At 33.5% G+C, this 16,950-nt stretch overlaps 1 protein-coding gene across 3 annotated transcripts in view; it reads left to right on the top strand.

Moving 5' to 3' along the window:
• The window catches only part of LOC127988229 (tyrosine-protein phosphatase non-receptor type 4), a 37,293-nt gene that overhangs the window by 7,474 nt on the left and 12,869 nt on the right, over positions 1–16,950 (top strand). For 2 of the 3 annotated variants that reach the window (XM_052590859.1, XM_052590860.1), the window contains exons 3-15: positions 2,690–2,797; positions 3,249–3,291; positions 3,387–3,465; positions 4,311–4,355; positions 4,447–4,499; positions 6,358–6,478; positions 6,688–6,775; positions 7,605–7,693; positions 7,834–7,897; positions 8,218–8,390; positions 9,866–9,934; positions 13,994–14,128; positions 14,229–14,387. In XM_052590859.1, coding sequence (XP_052446819.1) covers positions 2,690–2,797; positions 3,249–3,291; positions 3,387–3,465; positions 4,311–4,355; positions 4,447–4,499; positions 6,358–6,478; positions 6,688–6,775; positions 7,605–7,693; positions 7,834–7,897; positions 8,218–8,390; positions 9,866–9,934; positions 13,994–14,128; positions 14,229–14,387 — 1,226 coding nt within the window. The remainder of the gene's footprint in view (positions 1–2,689; positions 2,798–3,248; positions 3,292–3,386; positions 3,466–4,310; positions 4,356–4,446; positions 4,500–6,357; positions 6,479–6,687; positions 6,776–7,604; positions 7,694–7,833; positions 7,898–8,217; positions 8,391–9,865; positions 9,935–13,993; positions 14,129–14,228; positions 14,388–16,950) is intronic. The other variant, XM_052590861.1, reaches the window with a different exon arrangement.

The raw sequence follows: 16,950 nt of genomic DNA, 5'->3' as shown, positions 1-16,950 counted from the left end.
CTACATTCTTGGATATCATGAGAAGTGTGTTTTTTATTTTGTAAGTGATCAGAGCTTGGATTTACACTGAAGGTCACAGGGTGGATTTATTTAGACTTTATTTGCCCAATAACAAACCATCTGCCCATCTAACAGCCACTCAGAAGTCTTCCAGCCAGATGCGAAAAACCAATCAAAAACTCTTAGCGGCTGCATTGCAACTCTTTGGATGTTGAGAAGAGCCACATTTTCTTTCTCTGAAGTCCTACAGAATTTTTTTTTAAGGATTCAGAAAGGCCTTTAAGGAATGCTTTAAAATTCTTGATAACCTTTGTAAATAGATCTACACAGTTTACATTTTCTTCATAAACCTCTTGTAGAACTTATAGCAGAATAACCTTGAAATCTCTGAGAACTTTACACAAAATCTACATGATGCACATTTTCCTTTCAGACTCGTAGTTTAAAACACAGCAATTATTAATCAAAAAAATTTTGTACGTCTTTCCAAGCTGATTTTCTTTCTTCTGTGGAAAATGAATGAAGATCTTTTGCTGAATTTTTCAGCTGCTCTTTTCCAACTAACCAAAATGTTTGCTGTCAATTACCAAAAACGTCCAAAGAGCAACATTAAAAGTTGTCCGTATTCCGTAAGATTTGTGCACTATATTTTAAAGGGGTCATGTGACATTGCCAAAAAAAAAAGTATTTGGTGTAGTGCAATGTGTTCACGCAGTTAATAATAATAATAAAAAAATACATAAAAAAAAACCTTTTCCATAAAATGTTTATTATTGTTTCTCCTGTATGCCCTGCCTTTCTGAAATGTGTTGATTTTTACAAAGCTCATCGTTCTGAAAAGCGAGGTGTGCACTGATTGGCCAGCTATACAGTACGTTGTGATTGGCTGAATACCTCAAGTGTGTCCTACGCCCCTTACCATATTTGGAAACACACAGTGTCTCCAATGACATGGCGGCGGCAGTGACAATACTACATGAGAAAAAAAAAGTTTAATTTAGTGGTCGACCGATATATCGCCAAGACCGAAATATTGGCCGATATTTGGCATTTTGCAAATATCGACATCGGCCATTTAGTTTTTCTGGCTGGCTGATGTGTTTGAGGCGGTTTGAGAGTTTAGTCTTTGCAACTTTACGGATAAATAACTTGCATGAACAGCTTTTAACACTCCAAAGACAAAGGAAAACTTGAATTTGCATCCTATGACCCCATTAAGTCATACAAATGGACCGAAATTTAAGCCGTTTTTCCCATTGAAAGTAAAGAGCATCTTGAACATTCAGCAAATTATCTTCATCCGTGTTCCACAGAAGAAAGCAAATCTTACAGATTTCGAACAACGTGTGAAAATGCTGACAGGACTTGTATTTCTCACTGAACCATTCTGTCAAAAACTGTGAGCACATGGTAGAGTTGGGTGGATAATGATCTTCCGGAGGTTACAAGTTCAATTCTAGGTAGAGGTGACCCAGAAACCGCAAAGTAACTGATGTCTGACTTTTGCTGTATCAGCGTTTCACTCCTCCGTTGCAGTGCTGCCGTTAAGTGTGCAATAAATTGGTTTGGATGAAAAATGTCTGCTAAATGGCAGGTCGGTAAGAATCACCACAGGAGACCAGCCGTCTGTGAGGTACAATAGAGGCTGACTGGAGTGATAGGATGTGGCGGCTGGGGTTGGTTTTGCGCATGCAGCTCACAGTGGCTGTTTCGGGCAGATGCTTCACATTCCTGGGTTGGACAGAAGCGTGTCCTGAGGCCATTGCTGTCATGATCATTCATGTTACACAGATGATCTGGGTTGAATGGTTAAGCTAGCTTGGAAACGTTTGTCTATTAAAACTGCCTCAAATTCAGAGGTTTTTGTACAAGCTTTTTATAAGTTTTTATTTGGTAATACAGTAAGTTTGTTTTACTGTATTTTGCACACAAACATAAAAAATAGTGGAAATACTGTATTTGTATCTGAATTCTATTAAGAAACATGTTGTTTAAAATGTACTTAATATACTTAAACATGGTGTTGACATGAACCGAGAGAAATGAACTAACAGAAAACATTACCGTCTCCAGCCTCGAGAGGGCGCTGGAGACTACAGCGAGACTACAGTGCTCCTGTAGTCTACACTGAAGACATAGAGCGCCCTCTCGAGGCTGGAGACGGTAATGTTTTCTCTTGGTTCTTGGTTCTAAATAAATGCGACTTATAATCCAGTGTGACTTATATATGTTTTTTTTTCCTCGTCGTGAAGTATTTTTGGACTGATGCGACTTATACTCAGGTGCGACTTATAGCGAAAAATACAGTAGTTTTTTTTTCTGGTAGTTCTGCTTTGTTTGTTTTGCTTTGTTTTTTTGTTTGTTGAGATTAAGTTTTGTTTTCCGTTTTTTTGTTTTGTTTTGTTTAGTTTAAGTTTTGTTTTAGTTTGATTCTTTTTCTCTGATTTTCGTTTTGTATTGGTTTATTTTGGTTTGATTTGTTCTGGTTTTTGCTTTGGTTTGTTCTGGTTTGCTTTGGGTTTTTATTTTAGGTTTAGGTTTTTGTTTTGTGTTTTACCATAGCTTTAGCTTTGTGTTTTGTCTTGAGTTTTTTATGTTTTAACATGTTTTCTTGTGTTTTTATTCTGTGTGCTTTCTTTTGTTTTTAACAGTCCAGAACTGATATCAAAACACGTTCTGTCTCTTGTAGAAGCAAGATCAGGGGCAGGTCTTGTTGGACGTAGTGTATAAACACTTGGAGCTAACAGAGCAAGACTATTTTGGCCTTCAACTAGCAGACGACTCTTCTGACAGCCAGGTAGATGCTCACCTGTCACTCAGTTGTCCCCATCGGCAACAGATCACCCATAAACCCTTTTTCTTTCAAGTAGCACAATATGTCAATCTGAAAATGTAGATTTTTTGCATAACAGCAATAAGAAGATACAAAAATATTATCCCATGAACCTTTTTCTATTTTTTATAGTGAGCAGTTTGGCAGTTATTTTGGTCCCTACACACACAGTGTCAGTAAAACAGGAAAGTTAATTCTCATGTCACGTATTTGAAATGCTGATTAAAAGTTTTTCTGCTCATAGTAAAACGAGGTGAATGTTTAATCAATGCAGTTTATGTTGTTTGGTTTTGATTCGACGAGCAGATTCGGTGACTTCCACATTGCTGAGCTGATATTTTTAGCAGTTTGTGTGTTCATCCTGAAAATGTTGAGTAAAAAGTGTCCTAAATTTGGTTGTGACCTTGTGTTTCAGAGGTGGCTGGACCCAAACAAACCTATTAGAAAACAGCTCAAAAGTAGGTCTTGTTTTAAAAAAAAAAAATAATTTGAAAGTGTTTGTTTTGAAGTATCAGAATAAAATGTTCTGACAGTAATTATTTTTCATTTTTAGGGCCATCTCCACATAATCTGAGGTTTAGAGTGAAGTTTTTTGTATGCGACCCTAGTAAACTACAAGAAGAGTACACAAGGTATAGTTTATTTTTTATTTTTTAATAATGTTTTTGCACATATGCTGTCCTGGGTCTATTACTGACAAATTGTAGTCTGTTACTGATTACAAATTACATAATAAAAGTTATAGTCACTAGTGTAATCTGGATCACTCATTTTATGTCATGTATATTACTTTTGGTTTACTTCTATTATTTTTGACCTATCTTGATTTATACCTTAAAAAAGACCATTAACTGGCATGAGAGAACATGCAAATGTGTTGTTAAATTACTGAAATACTAATTAACTTTAAATATGAGTACATTTAAGGTCAGATGGGTTTGACTAGCAAAAATATTTGGGAATACCTGTGTCACATAAACAATTATTTATCAATTTGACAAGAGCAGTGAAATTGACAAAGTCTTCCAGGTTATAAATATTTTCTCTGTTTATTATATATTTTTTTTAAATAATTTACAGCCATTGTTTAAAAACTTTAAAATCATGTAATCCATTAAAAAGTAATTGTAATCTAATAATGAGTATTAAAAAACATAATATACATAATACATACTGATCAAAAACAAATGTGTAGCCTGAAAGCACTGTAAGCCGCTTTGGATAAAAGCGTTTGCCAAATGCATAAATGTAAAATGTAAATAATATAATTACATGGACTACATTTTTGACATCTGATTATGTAATTCAGATTACATGTAATCAGTTGCTACCAAGATTTGCACAATTCTAAGTATATTATATTATATATTTACATAACTTATACCTGTGTAAATAGTACAAAATAACACATTTTTTCTGTCTGTATGCTTATTACGGATCTAACAATCATTTTGTTTGTGATGTTTATTTGTTGCAGGTATCTGTACTTTTTGCAACTGAAGCAGGATATTCTGAGCGGCAGGTGAGCTTATACAATTTATTTATTAAAACCTATTTATTTTCCCTCCAAAAGTAAATGTCATATAACACTTTACTTCCTGTTTCTCTGCTAGACTTCCTTGCCCACAAAATACTGCAGTTCTTCTGGCTTCTTATGCTGTTCAGGGTAAGTATTAAAGCTTATTTATGCACTAACAATTAGTGGTCCTGTGGGTTTTCAATGCCAATGTCTAAAAAGCATGGTAATAGCAAATAAACATGAGGAATCTGTAATGAGGTTTTCTGTTAATCGGGTGTTTTTTTTTTTAAATGTTAATGCTGTAAATTAATGCATTATCCTAAGTACGTGCTTGCCACCGCTGATTGTTTACACATCGGTTTGAATGAAGCAGGTTTTGAGGAACTGATTTTAAACTCTCTGACCTGTGTGTTTTGTTTGGTTGGTGATATAACCATCCTCACAGGATGAACAAAAGCTCTACACTTTGCCAGATAGGCCAAGATCTGCCTTTTGTCTCTTTCCTGTCCCTGACTGACCCATTTCCAGTAATAAGGCTGAAAAATGTGTCCAGTGCAGATTTATTACATAATTACCAATCTGTTGTGGTAACCGGTCATGTTACACTCACCACAGCTGGTGTGTTTTACTAGTAGCTTCATATTTGATCATTATGGAATGGTATAACTTGTTGCATAAGTTTCCTATTTTTGTTAGGGTTTGGCTGTTGTATAATTTTGTATTAATGCTTGGCTTTAACTTTTATTTTTATTTTGTTGTTGTTTTGTTGTGCAAACCTATTTCTGCATAGATTTCCAAGTTTTTGATTACCTATTTAGTGCGGACTTTAAAAAAAACAAACTAAAATAACAATACAAATAATTTAATTACAAGGTTTAATTAAATTTCTAAATGCATATCTGTCTTATTCTTTAATTCTTCAAGTTAAAGTGTTAAGATAAAAGTACTTACTGTACAACTGTTTTTTTATTTTTTTATTTTTTTCTGTTTTGAGAAAATCGCACCATATTATTTAATGATACAAATGATAATGTCAAGATAAATATACTTGCAGCTTTAATTTTAGTGTTTAATTTTTTGGTAAAAATTTTATAACTGTTTAATGCTTCAATTTACAGTATAATGTTCAGATAAATGTTCTTGCAACATAAAAGTCTTTGTGGATTTTTTTTAAATGACCAAAATTAAACAAAATTACCGCTGTACAATATTGAGATGAAACATTAAAAATAAATAAAGTCGATTTATCTCAACATCATAATTTGAAGCGTTAAAAACTATTTTGGGCAGTTTTATCAAAAAAAAGAAAGAAAAAAAACTAAAAGCCTCAAGTAAATGTTTGAGAAAATGGTGTCAGATTGTTTAATGCTTTAAGTTATAAGGTTAAGATAAATGTACTTGTGATAAAATTTTTAGTGTTTTTTTTTTAGATAAATTGAGAAAATTGAGATAAAACACTAAATAAAGTCTCAATATTATGGTTTGAAACATTAAACAGTTTTGTGCAAATTCTCTAAAAAATCAAACCAAAAAAAGAAGTCGCAGGGACATATAAGATTTTCTTTTTTTTTTTTTTTAAATTAAGAAAAAAAATGTATGCTTAAAATTATAATGTTAAGATAAATGTACATAAAACCTTATTTTAAGTATTATTTTTTATATATATAATTCATGTTAGATTAATATATTAATTATTAGTATTTATTGTAAGTTTTATGTAACAGAATTAAAAAATGTTTATATAAATTATCAACTTTGTCAGTATCATCAAAAATTAAATTTTGTGGGGGGGTTTGGGAATAACTTTCAAAATATTTTAAGAAAGTTCACAGTTTTCAGTATAATTTCTGTTGAGTTTGCAGTAGAGCGAATGAGTCAGTCTGCTCACTTAGATCTTGAGGAAACTGGAAGTCTGACTCTTTGAAAGGGTGAAGGACACATTGTGCCCCATGTCTCACGCTGACAGACATGCACACATGGATTTTTGGGCTGTTTTGTGTTTCAGCTGAGCTGGGGGACCACAGTCACTCCGAACATTTGCCTGGGTACCTCTCCGAGTACAGCTTCATCCCCAACCCACCACAGGACTTTGAGAAAGAGGTCGCCAAACTTCACCAAGAGCACAAGTAAGAGACCGCAGACATGTCCATGAAATCCTCCAGTGTGTTAAAGATCCTTATATTTAACCGAGTGTCAGCGGAGACTGAGGAACAAAGGGTCACAGCTGAGCACACACACACACACAAACTCACACACACACACGGACAGATTTGTGGAACAAGGCGGTTCATTGTTTGTGGATCTGTGAGATTGAGTCTCTCTCTCTCTTATGCAGTGGACTCACACCAGCTCAGTCCGAGTTTAACTACTTGAATGCTGCACGGACGCTGGAGCTGTATGGTGTGGAATTGCACTATGCTCGGGTGAGTGACTGGCCCATCTTACCCCACCGTCTGCCCCTCCTGTTTCAAGTGGATCAAAACCTTTAATCAGAGTTGTCCTAAAACCTCAAAACAAAATGGGCAATTGGCTTAGGACAACTTTTATTAACTTTTTTGATCCAATTCAAATGTTTACTACTATATACTAAAAACAAGAGGCTTGATGATGTCTGATTTTGGTTAAAACTAGGGATGGAACCTTGTTTTCTTTCATGTTTTTCCTTATTTAGATTTGTGTTATATTTTTTTTTCTTGTATTTTTCAGTGTTTTTAAATGTTGATTTTTGTTCTGTTTTGTTAGTTTTTTTGTCTTTTGTTAGTTTTTAGTTTTGTTGGTTTTTAGTGTTTTGATGCTTTGATTTTGTTTGTTTTTAGTGTTTGTTTTTTTGTGATGTAGGCCTAATAAATCAGTGTACTTCTTCTGTAGCAAAACATGGTCAGGCCAAAGTGTCTGAATAATTTTTGGTTCCTTTTTTTTTTTTTTTTTTTTTAATTTTACTGGTAATTAAATTGCTAGTAAAGTTTACATTTAATTAAAAAGAAATGAAAAAAAAAAATAATGTGAAAGTTTGAAGTAGAAAGCAGTGGTAGTATTTTCGTACATCGCTAGTTTGTTGTTTTAGGTATCTGTTCAGCCGTTATACTGTTGTATCTTTTAACGGTTCAATCCATCTAGCATTATTGGTAGATACTGAAACAGTCACCAGTATAAGCATCCCTTCTTAAGTGAACCAAAAGTTTAAGCACCCTTTGAAACAAAATGTTTTTTTCTTTCTGCATCCTTATGGTTTCCAACTCTTGATGATTTCAGGACCACTGTAACACAGAGATTTACGTCGGAGTTTTGTCTGCCGGCATCTCCGTCTATAAGGACAGGGTACGAGTCAACCACTTTCCATGGTGAGTGTCATTTTAGCTGTGGATTTCTCCTTAGACCTTATATGGGGAATTTCATTGAAATAAACACAACTGACAGCTTGTGGATGCGAATTTGTTTAATCTTTTATGTCCCCTTCCCTCTCTTTTTTTTTGTATTTCAGGTTGAAAATTGTAAAAATATCTTTTAAATCTAAACAGTTTTTTATACAACTAAGAAAAGAACTGGTATGTACAAAATTATGCATTTGTTAAGATTTGTGTTTCATTTAATCTCTCTTTAATTGATTATTGTGTCTAATTATGTTCATTGTTACCTGCTGTTTACTTGTGAAATAACAGAAAACTACAATTTAATTGATATTTAAAGTTTTAAATTTGAAATCAAATATTTTACTGTTGTATCAAAAATACAAATTGCTAAATTGTTATTTGTACTAAAAACTGAATCCGTTACATGCTTAAATAGTTCATTTGCTCAAATCTACTCTGAGCTCAACAAACCATTTTTTCTTGTTTTCTCTTTTTTTTCGTAATGTGCTTCACAGGCTGAGAACAGAGAATCTTTATTGGGTTTCAACATGATGAGCTACAGAGCTTGTAAGAACTTATGGAAGGCCTGCGTGGAGCATCACACGTTCTTCAGACTGGAGCGGCCCGTTCCTCCGGAGAGAAACCTCTTCCTGCAGTACTTCACCCTCGGATCCAAGTTTCGCTACTGGTGAGAACGTTAGAAGAGTCTGCACTTGTGTGTTGGTTTTTTGTTTTTTTTGGCGGTGGGGCTGCACGATTAATCGAACGCGATTAATCATGATTGTCATGCACATTTAGTCAGTAAAGCCAGTTCTGTGATTAGTAGTAAATCTCCATCATCTGTTTTCAGGTGGAGCAGCATTTACTACACAGAGCCATAGTTCTCTGAAAAGCTATGCGAAATCGCGTTCATATTTGCAGACGATATAATTGTAGGATTACGAAATCGTTATCGTGATAATGACAGCTGTTTTCTCATCTTCTCAGTGAACTATGGCTCTGTGTATTAAATGCTGCTTCATCTGAGAGCACGTGAAAATACAACATTAAATAACATTTGAACTCAAAATTTGTTGGTCGAGTGTTTGAAATAAATCCTTCTGTGAGATGATGTGGCTTCTTAAACTGAATAATTAAGGCACACAATATTTCATTGTATTCCAAGCAGTGATAAAGGCTATGTCGATTAGCATTTCATTATAGATATACTTTATTAAGATGAAAATTATAATAATAAGAACCCGTCGTGTGTTTATTAGTCACGTTAAATCAATGAAAGCTGTTTAATTTTCTGTTTATTCAGCTGCATTGAATGATATGCATGACAATCGCTGCTTCTGCCTAATCTCGATTTATTGACTTTGTGATTTAATTTCGATGAATTGTGCAGCCCTAGTATTTAGTGGATATATGAGCAGGCCATGGCATTTTGAACCTCCCATTTATAGACTAGATGTCCCACCTGATCATTTTATGCCAGAAAACCAATAACAAATTATTTTCTTAATCTTTCTCCTTGTTTTGTGACTTGCAAGTATGGGAACGTGCAAATTAACTCATATGATCTGAATGAATTCAGTAAACTGGTTCAAAAGACTGGTTTAGCTATTCATTATCAGTCATTAATTGTTTCTTTTTTTCTCATAAATGTTGAAATTTTGGTCATTAAAAAAAAATTAAGGTATGTTACTTATACACAAATTGTGTTTTTTTTTCACTCAAAAACATGCATATGCTTGGGTCAAGCTTAGATTTGGTGACAATATAGCATAACTAGAGTAATTTGTCTACATTTATAACCAGAAACATCAAATTAGGTAAAGGATTTTCAGTGCAAGTCAAGTAAGTAAAGTATGTTAAGTAAAGTTAGTATTTTTAGTAAGTAAAGTTAGTTAAGTAAAGTTTGTAAGTAATTTTGCTTGTATTAAAATGTTTTTAAACTTCAAATGCATACATATCAAAATATTATACTGAATTTAATCGAAAAGCTGGAAATTGTACAGTAAAGCTATATAACTTGCCACTATTATCAAGTTATTGGTTGTTTCTCCAGTTTTGGTCACAACTTTAAGTAATTTTCTGTTGCACAGTTATCTCTAGTGATTCTTACAAAAATAGGGGTTTTGAGAGCCGACAATGACACTATATTCTGGATTTTTTCAGTGGGAGGACAGAAGCACAGTCTGTACAGTACGGAAAGGAAAGAGGCAACAAGAACAGAGTTTTTGCAAGGTAACACACTTTTTAATAACCAGTAAGCGAGGAAATAACTTGTGCAAGCAAAATGCATTACGTATCAATTTGGAAGTAAAAAGTTATCCGGTAGTAATGCTTAACCATTGTGTTTATTTGTTCATAGCAGTGTTATTTTAGGATCTTTGAGAATTTTTATTAGTATTTTTAATTTGTTTTTATTTAGCATTTTATATTTAATTAGCTTTATTTATTTCTTGTTTTTTTTTAAACGTCTACACAGCTTTCAATATGTTCAATATGTACTTGTTTTTTTTTAAATATCAAGTTAAAATAAATGTAAAAGTGGAAATGTTTCCTGGACACTTGGTGATTTTTTATATATATATATATATATATATGTATGTATGTATGTATGTATGTATGTATGTATGTATGTATGTATGTATGTATGTATGTATGGTTTTGGGTCCTAGTTAACTATAATAACCCTGGTTCACCACACTATAGACACTGACGTGGATATTCTTAATAGTTATATCTGAAAATCTATATTTCAATTTAGCTATAAATAGGCTATATTTAACTGTATGTGCCGATGTATGGGTTTTGGTGTGTTGCATTATGGAAAGGCTCCCACCTATCTCGATCCCTGTGGTGTTAGGTGTCAGTGTGTATATGTATATGTGTGAGTGTGTGTGTGTCATTATGTGGTCATATGTTCTCAGAACGACACCCAAACACAGGAAGTGTAAGCAGGGCTGTGTAGCACACGGCTGTGAAGGGTGTGCACATGTCATGCACATGTTTGTGAAAACACACTCAGACGTTTACTTCGAAGATGCTGAGGCTGAAAGTTAAACTACGATTTATGGTTCATCATACTTCTAGGAGGTATTTCTTTTGACTACGCTGACCTTTTCTCTGTGAAGGGTGTGATAATTTTGTAAAGTTTGACACTTTGCTTTTGAGGAGTATTTCAAAGTAGATCTTTGTGGTTTTTAAGAGCAACCTGTGAACGAAGCTCGCAGCCGGAAAGGGTAAACTTGTGTTAGTGTATTGCTTGCTACTTTTTTCTGATATTTTCATTGGAAAAAATATGTTACTTTTTACGTTCATGGTGGTTTATGTAAATTCTGAGAAATATCACAGAACGAGTTGAAATGGAAATGTTTTTCACAGTATTTATAAAATGTACGAAATCCAATAAGTTTTATTTTATTACTTTTGAGGAATGTTTTCAGGGCACTTTGTAAGAAAATGCTCAGGATTTTTAGATGTACCGTGTTTACAAACGTAACAGGAAAACATGATGGGTTGTTTCACGATATAAAACAAAAATCGTTGTACAGTGTGCCAGGTTGGTTTATGTAAATGTTAAAAAAAAATTATAAAACATTTAGTTACAATCGGTATGTTTTTCAAAATATTTTGTATGAAATTCATTAAGATTATTATTATTATTATTTTTAAAACTAGTGTTTGTGTAGTGCAACTATAAAAATCTAGTATGTTTTTTTTTTTAATGAGTGGCTTAGTGTAACAGACGAGCAATTTCTTTGTGAACTAGTGGGATGCTTTTTTACGAAAACGTGTTTAAAAATCTGTTTGATATTAATGGTTTTTAGGAGTATACGTAACAATGTTTGCAAACTAGTACTGGTGTAATGCTGATAATATTTTATGTTTATGTGTCTTTTTTGGGGGGGGGGGCATTGTAATGTGTAAAATGTTTCATGTTGTTTCATGTAATTGCTAAGAAATGTCGCAGAATGAGTTGAAATGCAACTCATAGTGTACAAAAACCAGTAAGGTGTCTTTCTTTACCTTTGAGAAATGTTTCAGGGCACTTTGTTAGAATATGTTCAAGGTTTTTAGACATAGTAGCAGAAAAGCTTGTTAGTTTGTTGTTTTGACCATCTAAAACAAAAAAAAAATGTTGTTTAAAATGTTGGTTTATGTAAATTCCCCCCCAATATATATATATATATATATATATATATATATATATATATATATATATATCAGAGACGGAGTTAAAATCGGTCCTTTGTTTTCTAAATATTTGTATGAAATTCACTAAGATTTCTTTCTTAAATTTTCTGAAATGTTTCTGGTCAGTTTATTAAAAGTTTTAAGAAGTAGCTACAACAAATAACCTAAATGGAAAGATTGTTTGTTTGTAAACTAGTGTTTGTGTCGTGCAACAACAGTAATCTGGTCAGTAAACAGTAGCTTAAGGTAACAGAAAAGAGCAATTTCTTTGTAAATGACATTCGGATATGAAAAAAAAAACAGGTTTTAAATTGTATTTATAGTTTTTAGACGTACAGTAGCATGTGAACGAACATCGTAACAGGAATGCTAACTTTTATGTTTTCATTGTTTTCCTATAAAATATCGCAAAATTGCGAAAATCTAGTTTGAATTTTAAACGTTTATGTTACAAGGTACTTATATGTTATAAAAGGTTTAAGGTTTTCAGTAGTAATAAATGTAACCGCAAATGCATTGTTTGTTTGTAAACTAGTGTGTGCTCATCACAGACTTGCTTTTGAAATGTGTAAAATGAACCTTGTTTATTTACATATTAAAATCAACATTAAATGTGAAATATTTGGGCTTTTCACAATATTCCTAAAGTTTATGATAACCAAGACTTTTGAAATAGTCACATGTGTATGAACCAAAGATAACAGGAAAGAGTGATTGTTTGTAAACTATATGTAAAGGGCATTTTTGCTGTCAAATAAATTGTAATAGTTTATAAGGATTATTGAAATTGTAATCGTTATGTCAAATGTGGCATGTTGTTTTATGTCAAGGCCACAGCAGTAACAGGGCTCCAGACTGCCACCAAATGGTCACATTTTGCGTTAATTTGCTGTTGCGACTAATTTTTGTGGACGGTCGCACTGGTGTGACCACCGCTTTGCCCAACTCATAAGCTCTTCCATTTCTGTTGGATTTGAGAAACATCAAACAGCAAACTAAACGAAAGCTAATCTAAACAGTGCTACATTTCAGCTGCGCAACTTGGACCGCAACGCAAACAAACTTGTCCGAGCTCAGAACAGCTTTACCCGGGAGTTATAAACAGCGCTGACATGCGTCGTGAAACCAGAAGCGGTAATGCTAACTGTAACCGTGGTGTTGTGGTAGAAATAGGTATTATATCATTGATTTCAGGGTTTGTAAAACCTTTTTAGAGTGAAAATCAAGCCCTTTTTGATGACTTTCAAGCATTTCACACAACTATTTCCAGCACTTTAAAGCTCTAAGATGATCCAGTTTGAATGTTATTTTTAATGGGATGAACACAATATATTTGTGGTAAACAAACACTCATGTAAAATTAAAAAAAATACATCAAATCACAATTATTACCAGTACACAGCAGCAGAGGAGCACTTATTGGCTTATTAGCCATTCATTTTTTACTTTTTCTCTATATTCTGAAATTATAAAATCACTATTATAAAATCAAGAAATCAGATTTGGTCATAATTTGACACTTTTTTGTGTATGATGTAAGATACGTCATGAACTTCTCTTCAATTTGCTACTAAATCACACATAATCGCTGAAGTTGGTCAGTTACGTATGCTGGAAAAATGGAACATTTAATAAAAGTGGAATGTATACATTTTCTGTATATAAAAACTAGATTTTGCACCTGTTACTGCTGTTAAAAAAAGTAAATTTTGTATACATCTTAACTCGAGCTTAGTGCTTTACTGTCGAATCTGTATAGACAATAAACAAAAGAAAAATAAACAAGAAATGAAAATGAAATATTATTAGTAAATGCACCTGTTAATGCAAAACGATAGTAGTTTTACAATGAAATGTTCTTTTGTTATGAATACCCCCCCACAAACCACTCCCAGTGCTACCAAATCTGCTCCTGGCACCACCATCTGTAAAATTTAGTGCTGCTGGTGCCCCTCCTCTCAAATGGTAGTCTGGAGCCCTGAGTAGTGATTACATTTTTTTACGAATGCAAAAGTTTGTATCAAATTTTGCATTAGAAATTGAATTCCATTGTTTCTTGTGGTTCTGGTTGATGGATCTGTTGTGAATCAAATGTGTTTCCAGGTCGCCGAGCAAGCCTCTGGTCAGAAGACTGATGAGCGGTTTGGACTGGGAGACCGTCAGCAGGAATTCCCTCTCGGACGACCGGCTAGAGACTCAGAGTCTGCCGAACCGTTCCCCACCAGACTCGCCCGATCAGTGAGTTAACACATACTCACAAACTAACCCACATAACACAAGTTCACCCAGTCTGTGGGTTAGCACTCCATTTATGTTTTTCGTTTCTTTCTTTACTCAGCAGTAACTCAGTGTTCACCACAGACGGGGCGCGGGTCAGGCCTTCCTCCATTGGCCACCTAGTTGATCACGTGATCGATGACTCGCCATGCCAGACGTTCAGCAATCACAAGTCAGCATCCTCCACACAGGCCAACAGCATCAGCCTGGACTCGACACCGTGAGTTTTGAACTTTCGGTCAATATAAGTGAAACTGTGCTCATATATTCTATTCAATAACTTGGGGAAAGAAACAATCACAATTCAGTATGCGAATATGACAATATTTTATTTTTGTATACTGAAAGTTCTTATAGTAAACTTTGTAACTTTTAAACTGTTTAGATTTTTTTTTTTTTATTAATTAAATGATTACTTAAATCCATTGTTATCTCCAGTATTTCTTGTACAGTGTGTCAAGTTGATGGTTGTAAAACATTTAGTCTAAAAAGGTTCAAATACATATTTATAGATTTTATTGCTTTGTATTTGTAGCCCTAACATTTTGTTAAGCATTTGTAAAAAAACAATTGACCTATGTAAAACTATTTAATTTATTTTAATTAATTAGTTCATAAGTTGCATTTAAGCACGTTTTTCTTGTACAATGTGAAAAAATGTAAGTTGTAAATTAAAAAATATAAATATACACTTTACATTTTGTGCAGAAAAGGTTTAAAATATAAATGTTAATTAATATTTACATTAATTTTCAGTGGTTAATAGTCCCAGTCCTAACTATACATATTTACACACACATAAACTATATATATACATATATATATATATATAAACGATTACTTATTAAATCTAAATGTTACAATATAATTGTAAAAACACTTTTTTCAGTTTTCAGTTGGCATAAACTATTGCACTGAATTTAATATGTAAATGTATAGTTTATGCCTGCATGTAAAAGGCATACATCTGTTTATCACAAACTTTCATCCTCTTCAGTGTTTCATACGACTCAGTTTTTTGACAATTTCTTTTTATTATCAACTTAAGACGTTTGTTTTTTTGTTTGTTTTTGGCCCTGGTTACCTTGGTGTTTGGCAGTGTGTTTCAGCCTATTGTGAAATTAAGCCACATGAATCTTTCCCCCAGTCCAGCTACTAAGCAAAATGATATGATGCCAAAACATCCACATTGTATTCATGTTTGCCTGTGTTTCCTGTAAAAATTCTACTTGGTATAATAATGACTTCTCTTTCAGCCTTTTCATCCTTTCATGTGCAGTTGGCTCATTTGATTATTTGTATTCAGGATTCTAGATTCTGGTCTACCCAGTGATGTGTTTTCAGCACACAAGGGCTGGACTGAAACACTTTGAGTCATCAAAGTTTCCGCTGCGAAATGCCGTTCTTATTTTAGCATCACATATTAGACGCACACTCTCGCTAGCAACCTGAGGTTTAATATTGTGTGACCACACACCTCTGACGAAATGACACGTTCGTGGTTCGACACTGTTTTTCACACACATTTCAGTTTGAGAAACGGCGAGCGTTTGAACCAGGGGAAATTGCTTTCAGCTTTGTGGTGGGCACAGTTCAGTGTGTTACGATGGCACGACTGATTGAATTGACTCTGATAAACCCAGCACCATTTTCCATTGGAATAATCTGCGACCACGCATTTCCTTTCTCAGATCATGCCATCTCATTTCGCAATGTCAGAATTTCCAGATCTAGTCTGTCCAGTTCATTATGTGCCTCAATTGCTCTTTGATGTGGAGTTCTCATGTTCTACATAAAGATTAGAGTTTTGAAGAATCTTGCTTCTTATCTCTTTTTTCACCTGATTATGCAAAAAAAAAAAAAAAAAAAAAGCTTTGCTTGTTAGGTGAAATGTGGTGGTAGATGAATCACAGTTTAGTTCAAAATTCAGTAGATGTAAGCAGGAATAGCCTGAACAATTCAGTATGTATATAATTGGAAGAAAGTAAGGTCCAATTAAAATTCATTATTCAAATATGACAATGATATCATTGCTAGATTATGTTTGTTCGTAGTAATTTTTATTGCTTAGTTTTTGTAGTCATTCACATAAACACGATGCATGTACAAATTGTCACATTAAAATCACCAAAGACTATACCAAGACATGTCACTCGTATAGTTTTGAATCAGGAAAAATGCAACGCATAATATGGCTGCTGAATTACAGGAAGTCCCGCCTTCTGAATGAAAGAGCCAATCGCTAATCAGTAAAGTCATCGTATCGCTATAAAAACAGTCATCGCTCTAAGACATGCTCTTAGGTCTGAGCATGCGCACTGGTTGATCTAACCTGAAAAACAAACTTTTTTTTAACGCTGTCTATGGAAAAGAAACAACATTTATGACAAAGTTGTTGTCAGATTTCTTTGGTGATTTCAAATATAAAATTTAATCGTAAGCTTAGTGAACAGTTTTGGAGAATTTGATGTTTCCCCATTCAAAGAGATGGGTGTTCCACTACAAATATGGCCGCCGAGTGACATGAATTGTCTTAAAGAGACTTAAAGAGAAATTACTTCATAAGTTTAGAGTTAATGTGTAAACATTTTTTCAGTTTGAACTCCTAGCAAGTGAAGCCCTGTAGTTTAGTTTGCACAAACTATAATATTCAAATGAATAAGTAAGTTAATAGTTTAGTGTAAGTATGTTTAAATGAATCAATATTGACATTTATTGACAGTTTGCATTGTCATCAATTTATATATTTGCTATACCTAGTGTTTGGAGCCCTGTAGTGTAGT

This window comes from Carassius gibelio, chromosome B22 (genome assembly GCF_023724105.1).
Source record: "Carassius gibelio isolate Cgi1373 ecotype wild population from Czech Republic chromosome B22, carGib1.2-hapl.c, whole genome shotgun sequence".
NCBI lineage: Eukaryota > Metazoa > Chordata > Actinopteri > Cypriniformes > Cyprinidae > Carassius > Carassius gibelio.
Note: the sequence above shows the minus strand (reverse complement) of the source record. Positions and strands in the feature narration are given on the sequence as shown.